The following is a 23,693-nucleotide window of genomic DNA, read 5'->3' on the forward strand; positions in this document are numbered from 1 at the left end:
CACTGGATCTACCCCAGGTGTGTACCGTCTGGAATTAAAACCAGCAACGCCAGGTTTCCTGCTCCACCTACCAGCAAACCCATAACAACCACACAAGTTAGGTCCTCACAGGCTGCTGAGCCAGGGGCCCGCTCGCCTATAGATACCTAGTTATTGGCTTTGCCACAATAGAAGAGCATATACAGCTCACTCTGGATGTACCCCTGGAACATCTAGCTCTGATGGCCAGAGGGGAGCATGCTCATGGATCCGGTACCTAGTAGGATATTCCATAAAGCCACTTCTCCAAGATCAAAACACATAGTGGACCTGCTCAGTACATAGAAATAAAACAGGAAATTGGGCAAATTGAGAATACAGAGAAATATGTTCCAAACAAAGGAATAAGACAAAACACCAGAAAAAGAACTAAATGAAATAGAGGTAAGCAGTCTGCCCTGTAAAGAGTTTTGAGGTAAGATGTTCACTGAACTTAGGAGAAGTTGGATGAACACAGTAAGAGTTTTAACAGAGTTAAAAAATATAATCAATTAGAGCTGAAGGTTACAATGACTATAAATGAAAATATAGAGTAGAATGTATCAACAGAAGATGTTGTAGAAGAATGAAATAGTAATCTGGAAGACAGAGTAGTGGAATCACCCAAGAGAACAGAAAAAATAATTTTAAAAACTGAGAGTAGGTTGAGACCTCTGGGACCATGTCAAGTGTACTAACATTGACTTTATAGGGGTCAAGAAAGAGAAAAACAGGCAGAAAACTTTTTTGAAGAAATAGTAGTTTAATAATTTCCTAACCTGGGAAGGAAACAGACATCCAGATCTAGGAAGCACAGAGAATCCCAAACAAGCTGAACCCAAAGAAGTCTACATCAAAACATCTACATCTACATTACACTGAGAAAGTTAAAAAAAAAAAAAATCAATATTAAGAGATAATCTCTTAAACAGCAAGAGAAAAGAAACTAGTTAACATACAGAAGAATTTCCATAAGGCTATCAGCTGATTTTCAGTGGAATTTTTCATACCAGAGAGAGTGTCACAGTATATTCAGAGTGCTAAGAAAACTTGCCTTCCATGAAGCCCCACAATGGAAACTCTGCGATTAGGGTGCTAGATTGCTAAATGTAAAAAGCCAGCTTATACTGTGAAGGCAGGTTAAGCATACAGTAAACCTTCCTTTAAGACACATATTGTTGAGAATTGGCTTCATCTCTAAAGATGGCTAGCTTTAAGAAAGGCTATAACCCCGAATTTCTTATTTGCAAAATAGACAAATTCAGGGATAGTACTTCTGTTTTTCAGAATACTGACATTGCAGAATACACTTCCTCTGCATATAGTTACTTAAAAATCCATCTCTTTTCAATATCTGAACTATGAGTCAGTTTTATCTGCCTTGCTGCAGTAACTCACTACTGGGGAAGGTGAATCATATAAAATTCATAATATATGAATAATCATGCAGCTAGTAGAATGGATAATTGAAGAGGATATGCTGCTGCTTTAGATGACAATAATGAACTTGATACGCAGATGCTGGATCTGAGTCAGTGAGGAAGACTTCCAGCTAGCGGTGCAGGCAATGTTAGAATAGTATTATATCTTGGGTGACAGCACAGTGTTATTGTAATGGACAGAGAAGGCTTTCATGCTAAAGTGAACAGATCCCCCTTTCTAGCTCTGTTGCCTACTGGCTATATGACCTTGATTATACATCGATATAGTTTCCCTTGCCCCATAATTTCCTTATCTGTAAAATGAGACAATGACATTTAAGTTGTAAACACATGCCACAAAATAAATAAAATAAATATACCTCGTGGTTTCTAATAGTAATTAGTGTATACTAATGGTAGCATTTTAAAATTATTTTTCTTATTTTATTTATATATTTTGGGAGTATAAAATGGATCCATGTTATATAGAGAAAGTGTAGGAAAATGGGACAACAACAATGTGTGTTGTAACAAGTCTGTAGTTACTGACTATATGTCAACTAAATGTCCTCTGAATTTTATGTGTGTGATAGATGTATTTCATTCTGTGTATCTACAACCTATTTTTTTTAAAGCTGTGTTTCTTTTCAGAGATAAACCATTTTAAATTATTCATTCACTTATTTTTAATATTAATGCCAAATCTTATTTTAAGGAAAGGTTAGTGAGAAAAAAAAGAACAACATTCATTTAATTTTTTTTAATCCTTTGCCATTTGTGGAATGGCTGTTTGTTTTGTGGGAGAATGTTTGCAGCCCGTTGTAGCTATAGTAAATCCAAAACTAACTTGAGAAAGCCATACTTGTACTATCTCAGTAACATTTAGTTTTCTTTTTTTAAAAAGGGCAAAATTTGTTTCTAATAAATGGCACTTCATCTTCAAGTTCATTATTGACAGGTCCATTGTGTTAGGGGTACATTTTTTTCTCTGTGCTGGCTTAAAAATATAAACATACATCATGAAGAAGTAAACCTTTTTTACAAAAATTTTCACATTTACTTAAATATAAATTTCACTCTTTTTTTATTGAGGTATAATTGACATGCAACATTATATTAGTTTTAGTTATACAATATAATGGATCACAGCTTTGAGGGTGAGATACAATAGCCATGTAATCAGGCCTTGCTTACAAATGATACCCCTTAGAAGGAGTGGAGAGAAAGGTAAATACTTGTGTTTTTATTATTGTGATTTCTGCCACATTCTTATAGCACTTATCATACTTTATGATTGTTCTTATGTGACTGTGAAATATTCAACATCAAATTAAGCCTTTCCCTTTTTAGCTTAACCTCCAGCACAGCACCCATCTCAGTTAGAGCACAGTTTATTGAATGAATGATCTCTTGAAAGATTAGATCTGTTTTCATAAAACTGTTTCTCATCTTCCCAGTTGTCTTGCTTTTCTTCTAAAAGTGTGAGTGTTGACCTGGAATAGATTAATTGTATATTTTATGTTTTTTGTCAGAAATCTTAAAATAGGGTAATATTTTCTTTCATAAAATCACACAGAGATCAGCTTCCTACCATTTCCTTTATTTGTATGTAAACATATTTTTTCTCTTTACAAATTTAAGAAACTCTAGTAAACTCTTGGGATTAAAAGGAGGTTCTCAGTTCTCTTGTGAGAATTTGACTTAGACTAAAATGGCGGTTAAATTGTAAGTTAAGAAGAAAGAAAGTAAGCATACACAGCTGAAAATAGACATTAAGTGTGGTTTCAATGAAAGCCAATTTAACTCAGAGTTTAATTCTGAAATCAAGCAGAGCCACATGTGAATACGTACAAATCAAAATGGTAACTGTGCCAGTCTAAGAAGTAAACAGCATTATTATTGCAAAATTGTATTATACCAATTCAAATTATAAACTTGTTTTTAAACTAACCAAATAACAACAAAAGGCTTTCTGGAAAATTCCTTGTGAGCAGTATAATTTTATGTTATAATTCATGTAATACGTACTTACTATCTACTATGTGTTTGGCACTAACTTAAATAATTCAATCATTCTTGGTGAGGGCAGAAAAACAATTCTTAGTGATAATAGCTTTCGACTACTGTTTTAAAATTTTTTTCATGGCCAGAGATCAGATATTCTTTTGTGACCATTTCACGGCATGAAATCAAAATATATAAACCTTAGATTTCAATAATAACAGTTCTTAGAACTATGGAATTATAAATGAATCTTGTTTTATAGAACATTTCATTTGAAATAATTTCAAATGAATCATAAATGAACATCACCAGCACCAAACAATAGTAAATTATTGATAAAAGCTTTCCCGTCAAGCTACTTTCTATAATTACATCCTTTTTACTCTATTTGCTGCAATTGTTTTTTTCTGAATCTGTTTATCTTTTTTCTAAATTTCAGAGCTGCAACTTTTAAATACACTTTTTTTTATCATGTTAATTCCTGATTTTTATCCCAATGTTTGAAATTTAAAATGTTTTCTTCTCTAGCTCTCTTATGGTAATTTTTAAAACTAACACTATAATGCACATGGGATTAATTCAGCTTATGTTGTAAATTGTAGCTCTAAAGCAAATTTTTATCCTCAAATTCCTAACATTTTATCTCAGTGTTACTGATTAAATAAGCTGTTTTTCCATTATTTTCAGATGCTTCTTTTGTAAATATTAAATCTTTATGTACAATTTTTCTATTTTCTTCTGGAAGTTTTTTTTTTTTTTTTGGTACCAGCGACACACTGTTTTAATTATTATAGGTCCAAAAAAGTTGATTGTCTGGTAAGAAATTTCTTCCGTGCTGAATATATTCTCTCATGTTTTTACCCATTCTTCCTTACTTGATTTAGATATTATTCTTTTTTTTTTTTTTTACTTCTGCAGCAGTGTGTATCACCTGCTTATACAGTTCCATAAATAAACAAATAAACAAATAAATAAACTGGGAAAAAATTGCACATTATAATATCTTTCCATCCTTTCAACTTTTATATTATCTTTCTGGAAAGTTTACCATTTCTTCATTCGGTCAAATAATTTCTCACTAAAATTATTGTTAATTATTTTACATATTGGGGGCAGGAGGAGAAAGAGACGACAGAGGATGAGATGGCTGGATGGCATCACTGACTCGATGGACGTGAGTCTGAGTGAACTCCGGGAGTTGGTGATGGACAGGGAGGCCTGGCGTGCTGCGATTCATGGGGTCGCAAAGACTCGGACACGACTGAGCGACTGAACTGAACTGAACTGAACTGATTGTCAATTATATCTCCTGGTACATTTCTCAAATGACTCTGGTGTATAACAAAATGATATATTTTTAAAAGTATTGGCTTATTCATTTAATTTATTTATTAATTAAAATTTTTATTTGGTAGTTTTGGCTTTGCTAATCACAATATTATATAACTTCCTTATTGTTTCTTTGATAACTTTTATATCTGTTTTCACATTTTTTCCCAGTTTTATTGAAATATAACTGACATAAAGCACTGTATAAGTTTAACATGTATAGCTTGACATAGTAATATCATGAAACGATTATCACAGTAAGTTTAGTGCGTATCTATTATCTCATATAGATACAAAGTTAAAGAAATAAATTTTTTTTTTCATATAGTGAGAACTTGTAGAATTTACCATCTGTTTTAATAGCCTTCTGGAGAAGTAAATGGCAACCCACTCCAGTATTCTTTCCTGGAGAATCCCATGGACAGAGGAGCCTTGCGGCCTACTACAGTCTATGGGGTTGGAAAGAGTCAGACATGACTGAGCAGCCAACACTTAACAGCCTTCATATATCACATACAGCAGTTTTGATTATATTTATCATATTGTGTATTACATCCCTGGTACTTACTTATCATATAACTGAAAGTTTGTGCCTTTTGGCTTCCCTCATCTTATTCCCCCTCATCACCCCTACTGGCCCTGGTACCACAAATCTGACCAACCTCTTTTTCTGTGAGTTTGATTTTGAAATATAATTGACCTACAACACTATGTCAGTTCCTATTACAAAACACTGTAAATTTTTATTTCTATACATTTCAAAATGTTACTGTATGTCACCACACAAAGATATAATTACTGACTATATTCTCCACACTGTACATTTCATAGACATGACTCATTTATTTTGCAACTTGAAAGTTTGTACCTCTTAATTTCCTACACCTTTTTTCCCCTCCCTCTACTCCCTTCCCCTCTGGCAATCACCTATTTGATCTCTGTATCTAGAACGCTGTTTCTGTTTTGTTATGTTTGTTCTTTTTTTTTTTTTTTAAGATTCCATGTATGAGTAAAATCACACAGTATTTGTCTTTTTCTCACTTATCTCACTTATTGCAAAATGCCCTCTAGATCTGTCACAAATGGTAAGATTTCATTTTTTTAATGGCTAATTTTCCATGGTATAAATATGTGACATCTTCTTTATCCATTCATTTATTGATTGACGAATAGCACTTGGGTTGCTTCCTTATCTTGGCTATCGTAAACAATGCTGCAGTGAACATAAGATGCATATATCTTTTCTAATTAATTTTTTGTTTTCTTTAATTAAATACCCAGGAATTAGAATTGCTCACCATATGATAGTTCTGTTTTTATTTGAGGAAATTCCATATTATTTTCTGTAGTGACTGCACAAATTTACCTTTCCAAAAGTGGTGCAGGAGGGTGCCTTTTTCTCCACATCCTTGTCAACAAGTGTAATTTGTCATCTTTTTAGTAACAGTCATTCTGACAAATATGACATGATATCTCATTGTGGTTTTAATTTGCATTTCCCTGATGCTTAGTAATGTTGAGTGTTTTTTTTTTTTTTTGTATGCCTACTGGCCATCTGCATGTCTTCTTTGGGAAAATTTCTCTTTGGATCCTATTTCATTTTTAAATAGTGTTATTTTTTTGATGTTGAGTTGTATGCATTTTTTAATGTATTTTGGATATCAACCCTTTATCAGATACATAGTTTGCAAATACCTTATCTCATCAAGTGGTGACCGCTTGATTTTGCTAATAGTTTTCTTTGCTGTGTAAAAGCTTTTTAGTTTTATATAGTCCTATTTGTTTATTTTTGCTTTTGTTTCCCTTGCCTGGTGAAATATAGCCAAAATTTTTTACCAAGACAGGTGTTAAAGAACTTACTTCCTATGTTTTTTCAAGAAGTTTTATGGTTTCAGGTCTTAAATTTAAGCCTTTAATCCATTTTGAATTTTGAATGTATTTTAAATTTAAATTTAATATTTATAAAATATCCCATTGTTTCTTTCTTTGATGTCTTTTATTTCTCTTCTCATATTTTTTAGCCATCTATTAAAGACAATGCCATCTATTAAAGACATTCAAAAAACTAAGATCATGCCATCTGGTCACATCACTTCATGGCAAATAGGTGGGGAAACAGAGGAAATGGTGACAGACTTTATATTTTTGGGCTCCAAAATCACTGCAGATGGTGACTGTAGCCATGAAATTATGACGCTTACTCCTTGGAAGAAAAGTCATGACCAACCTAAACAGCATATTAAGAAGCAGAGACATTGCTTTGCCAACAAAGTCCATCTAGTCAAAGCTATGGTTTTTCCAGTAGTTATGTATCGATGTGCTGCTGCTGCTGCTAAGTCACTTCCGTTGTATCCAACTCTGTGCGACCCCATAGACAGCAGCCCACCAGGCTCCCCCATCCCTGGGTGTGAAAGTAGGACTATAAAGAAAGCTGAGTGCCAAAGAATTCAGGCTTTTGCACTGTGGTGTTGGAGAAGACTCTTGAGAATCCCTTGGATGGCAAGGAGATCCAACCAGTCCACCCTAAAGGAAAGCAGTCCTGAATATTCATTGGAAGGACTGATGTTGAAGCTGAAACTCCAATACTTTGGCCACCTGATGCAAAGAACTGACTCATTGGAAAAGACCCTGATGCTGGAAAAGACTGAAGGCAGGAGGAGAAAGGGAAGACAGAGGATGAGATGGTTGGATGGCATCACTGACTCAATGGGCATGAATTTGAGTAAACTCCAGGAGTTGGTGATGGACAGGAAGGCCTGGCATGCTGCAGTCCTTGGGGTCACAAAGAGTCAGACATGACTGAGTGACTGAACTCAAAGACAATTTAAATAATGGTAATATGTTGATGGTATGAATAATTTTTCTGCTGATTTTAATGACTGAAATTTCATTTGATAGTGCTTACAAATAAACTCAAGTAAGTTTCTTCTAGAAATATCTGTTGAATATATACTAAGAATGAATATTATGAAATATGTAACATTAAGGCAGTAAGGAGTAAAGTTTAGGAGTCTACCATCGAATTACTTACACATATATATATTCACATACACATATACTTACATCATATTATAGAAAATTCTTAAGTTCCAAAGCTCACAGTACAGTCAGCAAATACTGCAGGTTTGCAGTAAAGTTGACTGCACCTCAAGAAGATATTCAAAGATAAATGGATTTGGATAGATAGAGGACAAGCAGAAGGGAATTCTTGAGCATGGGGAAGGAAGAGCAAAGACATGGATACAGTATTCTCAAGGTATGCTCATATTATAGTCAGACCTGTTCAAGGTGAGAATAGTGGGCATGGCGTATCCATGGTTTATTTATCTAGCTTGTCTCACTCATGAGCCACACTTCTGCTCTTCTCTAGAACTGCCCAGTGTTTTGGATAGTGGGTGAGAGTTTACTCCTCTTCCCTGTTTGAACCCTAACCTCTTTCCCTGGTATCCTTTGGCAAGATTAAACACTTTTAGCTTTGTATCCAGATTTACTCTCTAATGTGATCTTTTTGTGATTATCTCCCTGGTCCTTTGACTTTGGTTGTTGAGCATGCTTTGTGGCTTTGCAACTATGTACTATTGGCTTCAATAATGACTTGATGATGAAGAAAATCATTATTTGGTTTTTTCCCTTAGATCTTTATGACAATTCTAGTCATTTTACTCCTCCCGTTGGGAAGGAAGAGTACTCTTATTTTGCAGAGCTAACATGGGCAGATAAAATTGCAGGTGTGAGTACTAAGGTAAGGGAATTATTTTGCAATAGAAAGCTCTCAAAGGGAATATGTTACAGTATATAACTATAGAATAACTATGATTAAAGGGAAGTTATACACAAAAATGTTTTATAGTTACTTCTTCAAAAAGAATTTAAGTATAATGTGACATACCATAGACTTTCATTCTTAGGAACACAAGCCTCTGTGAAAATATGGAAGTTATTTGCATTACTAAAAGAAAGAATGTATCACAGTATTTATTTAAAAGTGAATTGTTTAACTTAAAATTAAATAGTTCCCCATTAGCAAATAACAGTGATCCCAGTAACTAGTAATTCAGATTTCCCTGAAGAACTCTTAAGATACAACCTTGTGGTGAAAACTATATATTGTTTATTTTCTGTTCTTCATTCCTGAGCAAAATTTTGACATTGATATTTGAAGGCCTTCAAAGTCTGTGAGTTCATACATACTTCTCATCAAATGTAAGGATCTCAAATTTAAAAAAAAACCCACACATTTTCTGGTGATATTTTCATTTTTCCAAAAAGCATTAAAAAAAAATCAATTTGTCTAATTTTGCAAATTTATCAAGAGTCTCAGGGTTTTAACATTTCTTAGTTAGTCATTGTAGAACACACTACATGAAATTTTAACCATTTTCATAGATCTGCCTGTCTTTTAGAATTCTGGCATACTTGCATTGTGCCTCTTAGTAATTCAAGAGCAAACCTCTAATAGTCAGGCTTGCTCTGTGATAACTTTTCATCCTAACTACTGGCAGATATTTAAGCCTAGATCCATATTAAAGATACAGATATTTAAGCTAGTGAAAATCCACTAGAATTTTAATGTTTCAAAGTTCTATAGGTAGTAAGCATTTGGAAGAAGATACAGTTATGATAGGGTTTCAAAAAATAAATCACTGAACTCTTACTGAATTAAATGTACTCTATGACAAGTGGTACTTGTGACTGTAAATGATATCACTGGCTATCATTATGTTACCTATTGTTTTCCCACTGATTGATAGGATGAACCTAGTAGGAAAAGTGGGTCTGATACAGTTATATGTTAAATTTTGTTCATATTTATATTGGCTTTGTTTTTCATTCTATAATAAATCTACTAAAATAATAGAGTTTTCTGTTACTGTATGTGTATGGGAGCTAAAACAAAAAAGTTAAATATAGATATTCCTTTTTCTTTTCTAAAAAACATAGCTCCACATGAATTTGAGACAGCAAATTAACAGTGTTTCAGAAAATATTGTCTAAAGAATTCTCTATGTAGATGATTGGTTTCCAAAAGCTAAATTTGAAAAAAACTAGAATCTGAATTCAGCATTTTCTTGTCATTCTGAAGACTTGACTATTGCTCTAAAGCATGTATTATAAAAACAAAAGCTTGTTTGGCTTAAAAAAAAGACTTATTAGCAGTATTATCGTGACCCTTAGGGCAAAAGAAAAACAACTGTGTTCAGTTTGTCTAATTCAGTGCTGGCATTGAGTGTTAACAGTCCTAAAAATGCAAGTTGTACTTTTAATGCCTTTACTTGCAAGAGTTTTACAACTGCCATAGGAAATAAGAATGTGAGAAGCTCAAAATATTCTGAGTTCAGGAATGGTTTATATAAACAGCTCAAAGTCAGCAAAAGGGTTTCCAGAAACTCTTGTCAGATTTCTGCTTACAACTTATTGGACAAAGTTTTGTCCCACAACCATGGCTAGCTCCAGGACAGCTATTTAACTTCTGTTGGGAAGAGGGAGTTTATCAACACAGAATTTAGTTGTGAATAATATTGGATCACACAGCAGTATATGTACCTATACTATATGACCCATAATAGGCCATCCTTAATTTCTTCCTTCTTCAATTTAAACAAATTCCTTTACTTAACTAGTTGTTATAATAGTAGTAACATAATTTATCAAGCATTTCTGGGTGCTCAGTCATATTTCAAGCACTTTCCAAACAATTCTGGGGCAGGCTGCATTAAGCCCATTTTACAGATGAGAAAACTGAGGCACAAAGAAATAAAGTTAGTTATTTCAAAGTTAATATATGTAGTAATTGGCAGAAGGAAATACTCGGAAACCAGCGTCTTTATACTTTTGTCCCATCCCTTAATTGTAGGTTAATGACTATGCCATTTCATTTCTTCAGTGTCTTTCTTTTCCCTTTTTGTATTATGTTATTAATATTTTAAGTAGAATTCATTACTTTTGTTTGTTTTACTTAAAAAAAACTTAAGCCATTTATTCTTTGCAGCAAGAACATTTTCTAAAGGTCAGATCATTTTCTAAATCATAATTCAGACAGACTTGTCCACATTGTCTATCATATGTTACAAGCTGCCCAGGAATGCTTCATTTAGCATGGTTGCAAAATGATAGATTATTCTCCATGCCCTCGAACAGCCCTTCAAGATCCATCATCATATAATCTCTGATTTAAAAAAATCAGATCTTTGAGGGTCCAGCAGAATATGTGACCTCAGTTCATTTTTTATGAGGGACAAAATTGTCAGATGGTTTGAGAGATTAATCCCTAGTAAGTTTGCAAAGAATCATCAATAAAGAAAGACAAAAATAATGCTTTGAGGTGAGGGCCAAGTGACAAGGAACTGGAATGCATCAGTTATAAAGGAGTAGGAGGTCTTCTGACTTCTTACATATATCCCTTTCCATAGGAGGGAAAAAATGCAGAGTTAATAGCTAAAATTGTATTTGATTTATAGGTGGATTTGGCTGATGTAAAAATAATTATAAATCACTCTGAGAATAATCTAAAAACATCAAGAATGCAACATATCCCTATTGGTACATGATCCCTTATTAGTAAAGAATGAAATAATGCAGGCTCTGATAATTCTTTCTCCCACGTTGGACAAACAGGCAGGATATTAGTGACTTGAAAGAATGCCAATGTGAGGCAATGTTTGGAATTTAACTAGCGCTCGTAAATACAGGTAGATGTCATATGATCCTAGCACTGCGTCTGGTTTGGTTTGACCAGGCCTTTGATGAAGCATGCTATACAATAATCCAGAGTAATAGGTGAGAAGCTTTGAAAGAGTATTGTTTAACATTTATGGGAATGCTCTACTAAACATTTAAACAATGGTAACTGTGGTTCCATAGAAACAGTGTGAGATGTACCAGTCAACAAAATCCAAGCAGAAACTGTATCCTGTGCAAGGAATTAAAACCCTGTGCAAATCAATTCTAACTCCTTCTCTCTTCTTCCTTCATACCACTATTATATTTCCATACTTACTCTGAGAAATCCTTCTTCTTTGCAAAACTGGATTTAAGTCTTCCAGACTTAAACAGATAGCATGATAATGGACTGTAATAAAAATGTTAGCTATAAATATAACTGTATGCAGACAAGTCTTATTTTGGTACATCTCAGGCCAAGAAAAGATATTTTGAGTTAAGCATAATATTTTTTTTTGTTATACTCTGCGTGCTGTAAGTTTTGGAGTCTGTAATGCTTAAATTAGCATCTTCGATCTGACCATTATTATTTGAATGAACTTGAGTAATTTATTTAAAGATTTATTTGGGTTGAAAATAACATGGGTTTGCTATTGTATCCATGGTCATTAGACAACTCCCAGCAGAAAAACATTCTTGATTCCATGAGATGCAGTTTCTGGTAGTTAGTATCTGGTAGTAATCATGGAAATAGGTATTCTCATTGTCTTTTATTTTTATTCTGATTCTGTTCAATAAATCCATCCCCTTGGAACAGTAACAAATGTAAGCTATATTAGCAAGAAATCTATTGACAAACTCTAAGCCATCTATTTATTAGCATTATCTTAAGTTTTATTGAATTAAACACAATTTAAAGGTAGAAAGATTTATGCAGAAATAGTTGAATTATACTATGTCTCTCTCAGTAATGAGAAAACAAATAATAAATCAGTGTCCCTAAGATATGCTTTTGATATTTACCAAGGACATATTTTACAGATTTTGCATTAAATCACCAATACCACTTTCCATGTTAGACCATACTTCTTACTCAGCAACTATCATACTGTATTGTAATTGTCTTCATCCCTTCTGAGATTATAAGCTCTTATATAAGCAAGACAAATAGCTAAAATATTTTAGAAGGTTTTAAAATCTGGGGGCTGTGGTTCAGGTGATATTTAAAATATGAAGAAATGGAGGCAATCTATTGGTTACAAATGCATTTTACTGAAATAATAGTACTGTCTTAATATCCATTTTGACAGTATAGAAAATGTGCTTGAAGCTCAACAGCTCTTCAAACAAATGGCCATCAAATGGTAAACACAAGATGAAGGGTAACTCTGAATGTGTCATAAGAATCACTGAGGAAATAAGAAAATGAAAATTGTATTGTTGAAATTAAAAACCTGGTTTTAAAAGGTGGCTTATCTCTTGATTAACCAGTGTGCTAGGGAGGAGACCATAGAATACACAGCTGACTGGTTCATGTAATATGGTTCAAGTCGCCCTCCTACGTGTCCTAAGTGCTTCTTAGAAAGATATGACTTTCAGAACATTTTCCCAGAATGGAGGTTACTACTGGCATCACTTCACCTGTTAGGAGCCCAGGCATGTTTATATTTGTCATGTTTATTCATGAAATTAGAAGGAATAGGAATTTGGTCCTACATGAATTATCTTAAAACATGATTTGTGAAAATTGTGGGTGCCTAGCTGCATCCTATTGTATTCTCTATTATAATACAGCCCAGAACTCTTTCTTGTTGAGTATTTACCGTCTTCTTTGGTAATAATAATAAAAAAAGCACAGAACTACAACAGAGAAAGACACTTGGGTAGAGGCGTTATGTTAGTAAGGTAATATTAGGTAACATAATCACAGGTTTTTAAAAATTGGGAGGTAGATATCTTTGGGGGTTCATTACACTTCATAGCAAAGTCTGCTCTCTGGACCTCACAGTGTATAACCATCTCACATGTAAAATTCATTCACTCCATCTAAACATTACCAAATGTCTCAATTCAACATAGCATCTCATCACCTCAGAAGTCCCACATTTATTCAGCTAAATCATCCAAATCAGGTATGCGTGTGGCTTGGGTATAATCCATTCCCAAAACACAATTCTTCTCTATGTTCAAACCTGTGAAACTCAAGAAATAAATTATATGCTCCCAAAATACAGTGGTGGGGCATTTATAGGATAGCAGTAATTTGATATCTCTATTCCTTTCAGTCCAAGCTAACAAAGGATTTGCTGGTATAAGATTATCAAGAACGTTATGCGTCTCCTGTGTATGTCACAGAAATTCATTCCATTAGATAAGAAGCCCTTCCACAGGCCTTTCTTAGAAAATTCCATCTCTATTTTTGGCTTTTGCTCACATAGTTGAGGGAATCCATTAGTCAGTCACATGTCTGATCTCTTCAAAGAGACGTCACTGTGCTTGAACACTCAGAACTTTGGATTTTTCTAAAGCATTAGAAAAAGCTTGTCCAGACACAATCTTGGCTTTCCCTCCAGATCATTCTTTCTCAATGGTGACTCTCCTAACAGTAGTGTCTTTTGCAATCTAGACAGCTAAGAACTCTGTATTTCATCAAGTCCTGACTTCCTTTTGACTAAACTCTCCTCTTCCTTATCTTTTTCCTCTTGCATTTTACTATAAGAAGCAGTAAGAAACCAAGCCATATCTTCAACATCTTCAACACTTTCCTGGGTTCAGAAAAAATATCCAAGTTCATCACTTAAAAGTTCTGCTTTCCATGTAACTGTAGGACATAGTTCTGCTAAACTTTCCACCTCCATATAACCAGAGTTTTCTTTCTGCCAATTTCTGGTAATGTTTCTCATTTCCTTTTGAGCCTTTACCAACAATGCTTTTACATTCCTTTCAAGAGCCAGCTTATGATAACTAAGTATTCTCAAAGAAAATACAGCTTTTCTCTACTTTTCTTCTCACTTCCAAGTCTTTACTAGCAGAGTCATTAAAATCCATATTTTCACCAACAGTCTTTTCAGAGCAATCTGGGCTTTTTCTATCAGGCTCCTCAAAATTCATCCAGTAACTATTCAAAGCCACTTCCACATTTTTAGATACTTCTTTCGGCAGCATCTCACTTTTTGTTACAGAAGTCTTAATAGTGTCCTATTGCTACTTAACCAAATTACTACAAACTTCATGAGTTTAATGACTTAAAACAACACTAATTCATTGTTTTATAATTATGGAGGTCAGGAGACCAAAATACATCTTACTCGGCTAAGATAAAGATGTCAGTAGAGTTCTAGGTGATATTTATTCCTTTGTCTTTTGAAGCTTCTAGAAGCTTTGCCTATGTGGATAATCCAGGGACACCTTCCCATCTCAAGATTCTTACCTTAGTCACATTTGTGAAGTTTCTTTTTCTCCATGTAAGGCATTCACAGTTTCCAGGGATTAGGACATGACATCTTTGGGTGATGGGAGTATTATTATTTCCTGCCATGAAAACATGCTACACAAAAGAATTTCTTGAGATCAGGGTTTGTACCTTCCTTTTTGCATCACAAATCCCTAGAACAGTCATTGCCTGTTACCTAGAAGGCACTCAGCAAATTAATAATTGTTTCAGTAAAAATAAAAATGTATTTGGTATCTATTGTAAGACACAGATTTTCTAGCTGATGGGAGATACAGTGGTAGATGAAACATAGTTCTTGTTTTCCTAGAACTTATATTCTAGTGTGAGAAAGCACAAAATATACACATAAAATAGGTATCAGATGATAATATGAAGAAAAATAAACCAGGGTAAGAACAAAATGTTCTAGGTGTGCTTTGTAAGAAATCCCTTGCCATTTGATATGACATTGGAAAGAACTGGGTAATCAAGACTTATGAACATTCAGTAGATGAACATTTCAGAAAGAGGATATAAGAAGTGCAAAGATTCTAATGTAGGAACTTGTGTAGATTTTGAAATTTTTAAAGAATTGTAAGGATGTAAATAAGGCTTACAATGAGAGAGGGTGGAGAATGGTATAAGGTGAGTTCAGACACTAGAAAGGGGAAAGACTGCATAGGATTTTGTAGTCTATGGTAAAGAGTTGACTTATACACAGATATGAAGTATAAAAACGGTACAGCATTGGAATTCAGTTCAGTCTCTCAGTCACGTCCAACTCCTTGTGACCCCATGAACTGCAGCACGCCAGCCCTCCCTGTCCATCACCAACTCTTGGAGTTTACTCAAACTCATGTCCATTGAGTCAGTAATGTCATCCAACCATCTCATCCTCTGTCGTCCCCTTCTCCTTCCACCTTTAATCTTTCCCAGCATCAGGGTCTTTTCCGGTCAGTTCTTCACATCAGGTGGCCAAAGTACTGGAGTTTCAGCTTCAGCATCAGTCCTTCCAATAGATAGTCAGGACTGATTTCCTTTAGGATGGACTGGTTGGATCACCATGCTATCCAAGGGACTCTCAAGGGTCTTCTCCAACACCACAGTTCAAAAGGAATCAGTTCAGTACAGTTCAGTCACTCAGTTGTGTCTGACTTTTTGCGACCCCATGAATTGCAGGTTGCCAGGCCTCCCGGTCCATCACTAACTCCTGGAGCCCACCCAAACCCATGTTAATCGAGTCGGTGATGCCATCCAGCCATCTCATCCTCTGTCGTCTCCTTCTCCTCCTGCCCCCAATCCCTCCCAGCATCAGGGTCTTTTCCAATGAGTCAACTCTTCGCATGAGGTGGCCAAAGTATTGGAGTTTCAGCTTTAGCATCAGTTCCAAAGAACACCCAGGACTGATCTCCTTTAGAATGGACTGGTTGGATCTCCTTGCATTCCAAGGGACTCTCAAGAGTCTTCTCCAACACCACAGTTCAAAAGCATCAATTCTTCGGTGCTCAGCCTTCTTCACAGTCCAACTCTCACATCCATACACGACCACTGGAAAAACCATAGCCTTGACTAGATGGACCTTTGTTGGCAAAGTAATGTCTCTGCTTTTGAATATGCTATCTAGGTTGGTCATAACTTTTCTTCCAAGGAGTAAGTGTCTTTTAATTTCATGGCTGCAGTCACCATCTGCAGTGATTTTGGAGCCCCCAAAAATGAAGTCTGACACTGTTTCCATTGTTTCTCCATCTATTTCCCATGAAGTGATGGGACCAGATGCCATGATCTTAGTTTTCTGAATGTTGAGATTTAAGTCAACTTTTTCACTCTCCACTTTCGCTTTCATCAAGAGGCTCTTTAGTTCCTCTTCACTTTCTGCCATTAGGGCAATGTTATCTGCATATCTGAGGTTATTGATATTTCTCCTGGCAATCTTGATTCCAGCTTGTGCTTCTTCCAGCCCAGCGATTCTCATGATGTACTCTGCATATAAGTTAAATAAGTAGGGTGACAATATACAACCTTGATGTACTCCTTTTCCTATTTGGAACCGGTCTGTTGTTCATGTCCAGTTCTAACTGTTGCTTCCTGACCTACATATAGGTTTATCAACAGGCAGGTCAGGTGGTCTGGTATTCCCATCTCTTTCAGAATTTTCCACAGTTTGCTGTGATCCATAGAGTCAAGGCTTTGACATAGTCAATAAAGCAGAAATAGATGTTTTTGTGGAACTCTCTTGTTTTTACCATGATCCAGCGGATGTTGGCAATTTGATCTCTGGTTCCTCTGCCTTTTCTAAAACCAGCTTGAACATATGGAATTTCATGGTTCACGTATTGCTGAAGCCTGGCTTGGAGAATTTTGAGCATTACTAGCGTATGAGATGAGTGCAATTGTGTAGTAGTTTGAGCATTCTTTGGCATTGCCTTTCTTTGGGTTTGGAATGAAAATTGACCTTTTCCATTCCTATGGCCACTACTGAGTTTTCCAAATTTGCTGGCATATTGAGTGCAGCACTTTTACAGCATCATCTTTCAAGATTTGAAAGAGCTCAACTGGAATGCCATCACCTCCACTAGATTTGTTCATAGTGATGCTTTCTAAGGCCCATCTGACTTCACATTCCAGGATGTCTGGCTTTAGGTGAGTGATCATACCATCATGATTATCTGGGTCGTGAAGATCTTTTTTGTACAGTTCTTCTGTGTATTCTTGCCACCTCTTCTTAATATCTTCTGCTTCTGTTAGGTCCATACCATTTCTGTCCTTTATTGAGCTCATCTTTGCATGAAATGTTCCCTTGGTATCTCCAATTTTCATGAAGAGATCTCTAGTCTTTCCCATTCTGTCATTTTCCTCTATTTCTTTGCACTGATTGCTGAGGAAGGCTTTATTTCTCCTTGCTATTCTTTGGAACTCTGCATTCAGATGCTTATATCTTTCCTTTTCTCCTTTGCTTTCCGCTTCTCTTCTTTTCACAGCTATTTGTAAGGCCTCCCCAGCCAGCCATTTGGCTTTTTTGCATTTCTTTTCCATGGGGATGGTCTTGATCCCTGTCTCCTGTACAATGTCATGAACCTCCGTCCATAGTTCATCAGGCACTCTATCTATCAGATCTAGTCTCTTAAATCTATTTCTCACTTCCACTGTATAATCATAAGGGATTTGATTTAGGGCATACCTGAATGGTCTAGTGGAGGTAAGGTGAAGTCACTCAGTCGTGTCTGACCGACTCTTTCCGACCCTGTGGACTGTAACGTACTAGGCTTCTCCGTCCATGGGATTCTTCAGGCAAGAATACTGGAGTGGATTGCCATTTCCTTCTCCAGGGGATCTTCCCGACCCAGGGATCGAACCCAGATCTCCCGCATTGGAGGCAGATGCTTTAACCTCTGAGCCACCGGGGAAGGTCTAGTGGAGAGAGGCTGGCAAAAATCCAACTTGTTTCTTAATAGATTACTCTTGTTGCTGTGATGGAAATTAACTGTGGGGAGGTAAAGGTAGAAGCAGTTTAAGACAAAACAGGGCTATTTAAATAATCCCAGGGATAAGTGACGCTGACTTGATTAGACTCAAAACAGGGGTAAGGGACACAGATGTAGGGAACAAACATACAGACACCAGGGTGAAGAGGGGGTGCGATAAATGGGGAGATTGGCATAGACATGTTTACACTACTACGTATAAACCAGATAACCAATGAGACCTATTCTATACCACAGAAAGCTCTATTCAATGGTCTGTGGTGACCTAAATGGGAAGGAAATCCATAAAAAGAAAGGGATTTGTAGTTGTTTAGACACTAAGTCATGTCCAATTCTTTGTGACCCCATGGACTTTAGCCTGCCAGGCTCCTCAGTTCATATAATTCCTGAGGCAAGAATACTGAAGTGGGTTGCCGTTTTCTTATCCAAGGGATCTTTCTGACCCAGCGATCAAACCCATGTCTCCTGCTTGGCAGGTCTTCACCACTGAGCAACCTGGAAATTCTACCTAAAATGAAGGGATATATGTATACACATAGCTGATTTACTTTGCTGTACAACAGAAACTAACACAACATTGTAAAATAACTGTACTCGGTAAAAATTTTTAAAAATCTATAGCTCATTCTGGATATATTTCTAAGGTGGTTCTTTTTATGATTTACATGACAGATTGCATGTGGTAGATGTGGTGTGAAAGAGAGCACTTTAAGATATGATTTCAAGGATCTGGGCTGAGCATTTGGTAATTAGAGGAAGCATTTACTGAACTGGGGAAGATTACAGAACAAGAGCACAGTTTCAATGTTGGTTATGTTTTGACTGAGATTTTTATCAGAGATCAAGCAGAGATGCTGTGGAATCAGATGTATATGGGAGACTGGAGTTCAGAAGGGAGACTGGGGCTAGAGATAGACTTGGAGGAATCTCAGCATGTAGATGACATTTAAAGCTATAAAATGGATGAAATCCCTATGGGAACAATTTCAGAAAATAAATGTGGCCAGAACTGAGCCAAGAGACACTCTTGTGTGTGGAGGTCAGGAGAATGAAGAAAATCTAGCAACAGAGTAGTCCAACAAGCAGGCAGCAGCAATGAGGGAATGCATGAGATAGGGATGTTCCAGATGTCAGGTGAAGACAGTCTTTCAAGAAAGGAGTGATCAAATTTGTCAGTTTTTGCTGAGATGTCAATGATATGAGAACATCAAAATAACCATTCATTTTGGCATCACGGAGGCAATCGTGGTTTGATGGACTCAGGAATAAGAATACATATTGATGACGTTAATCGTGGAGTCCCAAGTACCTTTACAATTCGCTCGCGACAAAGAATCATATTGCGTTTCTTGTTGTTGTTCAGTTGCTAAGTCATGTCTGACTCTTTAGCAACCCCATTGACTGCAGCCCACTAGGCTTCTTGGTCCATGGAATTCTCTAGGCAAGAATACTGGAGTGGGTTGCCATTTCCTTCTTCAGGATATCTTCCTAACTCAGGCATCAAACTCAAGTCTCCTGCCTTAGCAAGCAGATTCTTTACCACTGAGCCATCGGGAAAGCCCACATTGCATTTCTAATGGTTGGTTAATACCTAATTAGAACTAATTGATGCTGTGTATGCAGTTTGGGGCTGACATAGTATAAATACTGGAGTTTCTTTGAAATTAAGACTTCTAGGTTGATTATCTTGAGTTTCTTTATTTGCAGAACTCCAAATATGTACTAGCTTTAAATTGCCTAAATTCCTTACCAGTAGAAGACAGTATACCACCAGTATACTTACCAGTATAAGACAGACAAATCCATAAAATGTAGAGGCTACTGTAACTGAGGAAAATCCCATTTTTCTGGGAGAACACAACTCAATACAGGCAGAATAGTTTGAAGGCACTTTAACTTTTTACCTCATTTCTTCATGGTGCTGACAGAGATAAAGTATCAAGTATTCCAGCTCACACATTGGTTATGGGAATTATTTATTTGAAAATGCATCCATTCTCTTGAGACCAATGAATATGTCAACAATTAGTGTTTAGCTTCATATTTCCCTCTTCTTAGTAAAATCAACTATCAAAACATTGTTAGCTTATATGTGACTCCATATGTCTAAATCATAGACTGTATATTTGGTATCTTCTATGAAAAATAGGAACTACAGTAAAGTACATAAAATCGTGAAACTTATATAGCCAAAACATTTTCAAGTTTTCTGCCAGTGTTCCTTATAGATCCCTTAAAATAAGATGCACAAATGAAAACAGTTCTGCACATTTCATTCATATTGTATTCAGGCTTTTTCATTTCCTTTCTATAGAAATGAAATTTATAGAGGGCCTGGGATGGACAGGGAGCAGGAACACAATTGGAAAAAGGGGCATGTGAAAGAAATTGGTCAGATTGAATTTACAACGTGAAACAGTGATCCGAGGACAAAACTCATCTTTCCTGTGCCTGGCTTATTCTAGACAAATCTCAGGTTTTGAAGAGGTTAGAATTTAGCCTTGATGCCTCTTACAGTTTTGCTGTCTCCTCGTTTCCCTCTTGTTGAACACGTTCTTGCAGTGCTGTAGATGTATAGTTACAAATGTCGTTGCTCTCTGTTTGAAATTCATTAGTCTTAGTTCTACCTACTAGATCATAATGCATGTTCTTGGATTTTAATCTGGTAAAAAAATAATCTGTGCTAAAAGTTGCTTAGTTTAATTCCACATTAAAACCAAACAAAATAGCCAACCCACCAGCCTTTACTAAAAGTTTAAAATGAAAGCAAGTAGAAAGGGGTAAAATAATGGGGGATAGCTGGCATGTGGCCAACTCCCTGCTTCACCTATAAAAACAACACTGACTGTGGACATGTGATGTCAGGAATGGACTAAAAAACCTCAGGATTTGAGCATGTAGGTCCTACTAATTTAGAAGAAAAATGATAGGTCACTTTTTGTCATGGGTTAAGTTTGCTTTCTCATCTCCACTTTATTATTTAACTTCCCTAGGTACCAAGTTTTATTACCAAGTTTTATTGTTAGAATTAGACAGGCTTAAGTTTAAATCCCAAATTTGACACTTACTGGGAGATTTGACCCAGTTACCTACCTTCTTTGTGTTTCATTTTCCTCAAACAGAAGGGAGACAATCCTGACATCTTGAGATTGTTGTTGATGGGGATTTTATCTACAATTTAAGAAAAAAGGACCAGTGTGAAATATAGACCCTGTAGATCTTAATTGGAAATTGAATAATATATAACTTGGAAATAATAAATTTGACTGTGTGTAATATGTATAAAAACAAAGCAAATTTGGGGGAAATTATTTCTGGAGTATGGCCATTTTTCAGTTACAAGTAGAGTTTTTGGTTCACACTGTGAAGTGTTTAGTGCAGAAACATATATCATTACAGAGAACAGTTTGAAATCTCAATTATATTTACTCACGAGGAATCATCAAGGTAAATGAAATATAGAAGATTAATATCACATTGAAATTTATCACTACATTAATGATATTTCAGATGTCATTCCAGAAAACAAAGAAATTATTTATTCTTCTCAGAATGAAAGGAACTATTAGGTTTTGTAAGTAAATAGTGATACTACTCCCGACTTCATTCATCCATCATCCATCCATTGTATAAATCTATGTTTTTATATATCCTATAATTGTAAAATGCTCAAAGTAAACATCAACAAAATCTCAGAATACAATAAATCTAGGACACCTTAACCTCTAATCACCTTCTCACTTAATTTCAGTTATTCTTTGAAATTTGGGAGAATCATATATTTAATTACACAAATTTGTCTACAGCTTGAGTTAGAATCACTGGTGACAAAATGATCATCTATAGTATGAACACAAAGTTGAACCGAATAGATTCCATAGAGTTGGGGCTTCCTAATGGTTCTCATGAGAAGTGTGTGGTTGACGGTATTATTGATTTCACACTAGGAACTTGTGGCCTCGAAATAATGCCTAGCTTAGTCCCAAGCATGTTGTCCAACCTAATATAAAAACAGTAACAAACCTCAGTGTCTTCTGGAAAACAAACCTTTGAATCATTTAAGAATACAGACAACAAAATCAACTATTATCAGACTTTGGTTTATTGTAAAATTTAGCAAAGTTTATCTTGTAATCCCTGACTCCTTGCTCTGAAAACAAAAGCAAAGATATAATTATTGCTTATTCTTTTCCCCCTACTTTATTTGTGCCACTGTGAAAGAAGGGAGAAAAATCATTGTAATAAATAGACTTAAGAGAGAAAGAGAAATCAGTCCAGATGAGAAATACTAGGAGCAATAGAAATACCATCAAGCCATTCAAAATAAGCTTCCTTTTAAAAGGTTGTCGTACTTAAAAAAAAAAAAAATTCACACCAAAAATATAGCAGCGGAGAAGGAGGATAAATACAAGTTAATTGCACACCAATCCCATGCATAAAACTGGGGCATTAGCCAAAGCAGTAGTATTCAGAATCCAATTTGGGACGCTTATACAGTGCATGTGAGTCCCCTATGACTGAACTGTCACTGAACTGGTCCAAGTCTGAGGGGGTGTGGTGGCCTGGGACGTCATCTGCCAAAGTGTCCAGGTAGCTCCCAACGGAGATGCCATCTAGCCCGTCACTGCCATCATGGAGGCTGGTGCAGCTGCCATGTAAGGAGGTGCTCTGACTCTCCAGTAAGCTGCACAGGCTGCCACTCAGACTGCTGCCTCGGCTGGTGATGGTGGCTTTCTCTTCAATCATCCACTTGATGGACTCGATGCTCTCATTGATGAGGAGCAACTGGCGCATGAGCTTCCCGTCTGTGGCTCTGAGGTTAACCTGTGGAGGGCAGGGAGAGCAGAGAGACCTGCCAGTTATTCTGTGTTCTTGAAAGACCCCAGAGTCATTTAAATTCTGCCTCCTGCAGTCCATCATTTTACATTCAGAGAATAAAATACAAATTTACTTGAGCACAGGATCTTTTTGAAAACTGCTTACAAAGGGTAGGAGTCATACTCAAAGAACTCACCTCCTTCCAGCCCTAACAGGCTCTGAAAGGGACTATAAACTCTCACTGCATCTCTGACCCTCACCAAGCTACCTGGAAATATCCTATTGAATGACAGATTCTGTCCAGAGACTTGTTCTCTCTATGCCCAGATTGTTTGTTGTTGTTTTAGTTGCTTAGCTGTGTCTGACTCTTTTGTGACCCCATGGACTGTAGTCCTCTATCCATGTGATTTCCCAGGCAACAATACTAGAGTGGGTTGCCATTTCCTTCTCCAGGGGATCTTCCTAACCCAGGGATTGAACCTGTGTCTCCTGCATTGGCAGGCAGAATTCTTTACCACTGAGCCACCA

The 23,693-nt window shown here is 36.0% G+C and overlaps 1 protein-coding gene across 1 annotated transcript in view; it reads right to left on the reverse strand.

Annotated features, from left to right (window-relative positions):
- Positions 1-22,796: 22,796 nt before the first annotated feature.
- Positions 22,797-23,693, reverse strand: part of LURAP1L (leucine rich adaptor protein 1 like) — a 46,467-nt gene continuing 45,570 nt past the window's right edge. Inside the window, exon 2 of the mRNA XM_052645395.1 lies at positions 22,797-23,171. Within this exon, the coding sequence (XP_052501355.1) occupies positions 22,797-23,171 (375 nt within the window). The remainder of the gene's footprint in view (positions 23,172-23,693) is intronic.

This window comes from Budorcas taxicolor, chromosome 8, assembly GCF_023091745.1.
Source record: "Budorcas taxicolor isolate Tak-1 chromosome 8, Takin1.1, whole genome shotgun sequence".
NCBI classification, from domain to species: domain Eukaryota; kingdom Metazoa; phylum Chordata; class Mammalia; order Artiodactyla; family Bovidae; genus Budorcas; species Budorcas taxicolor.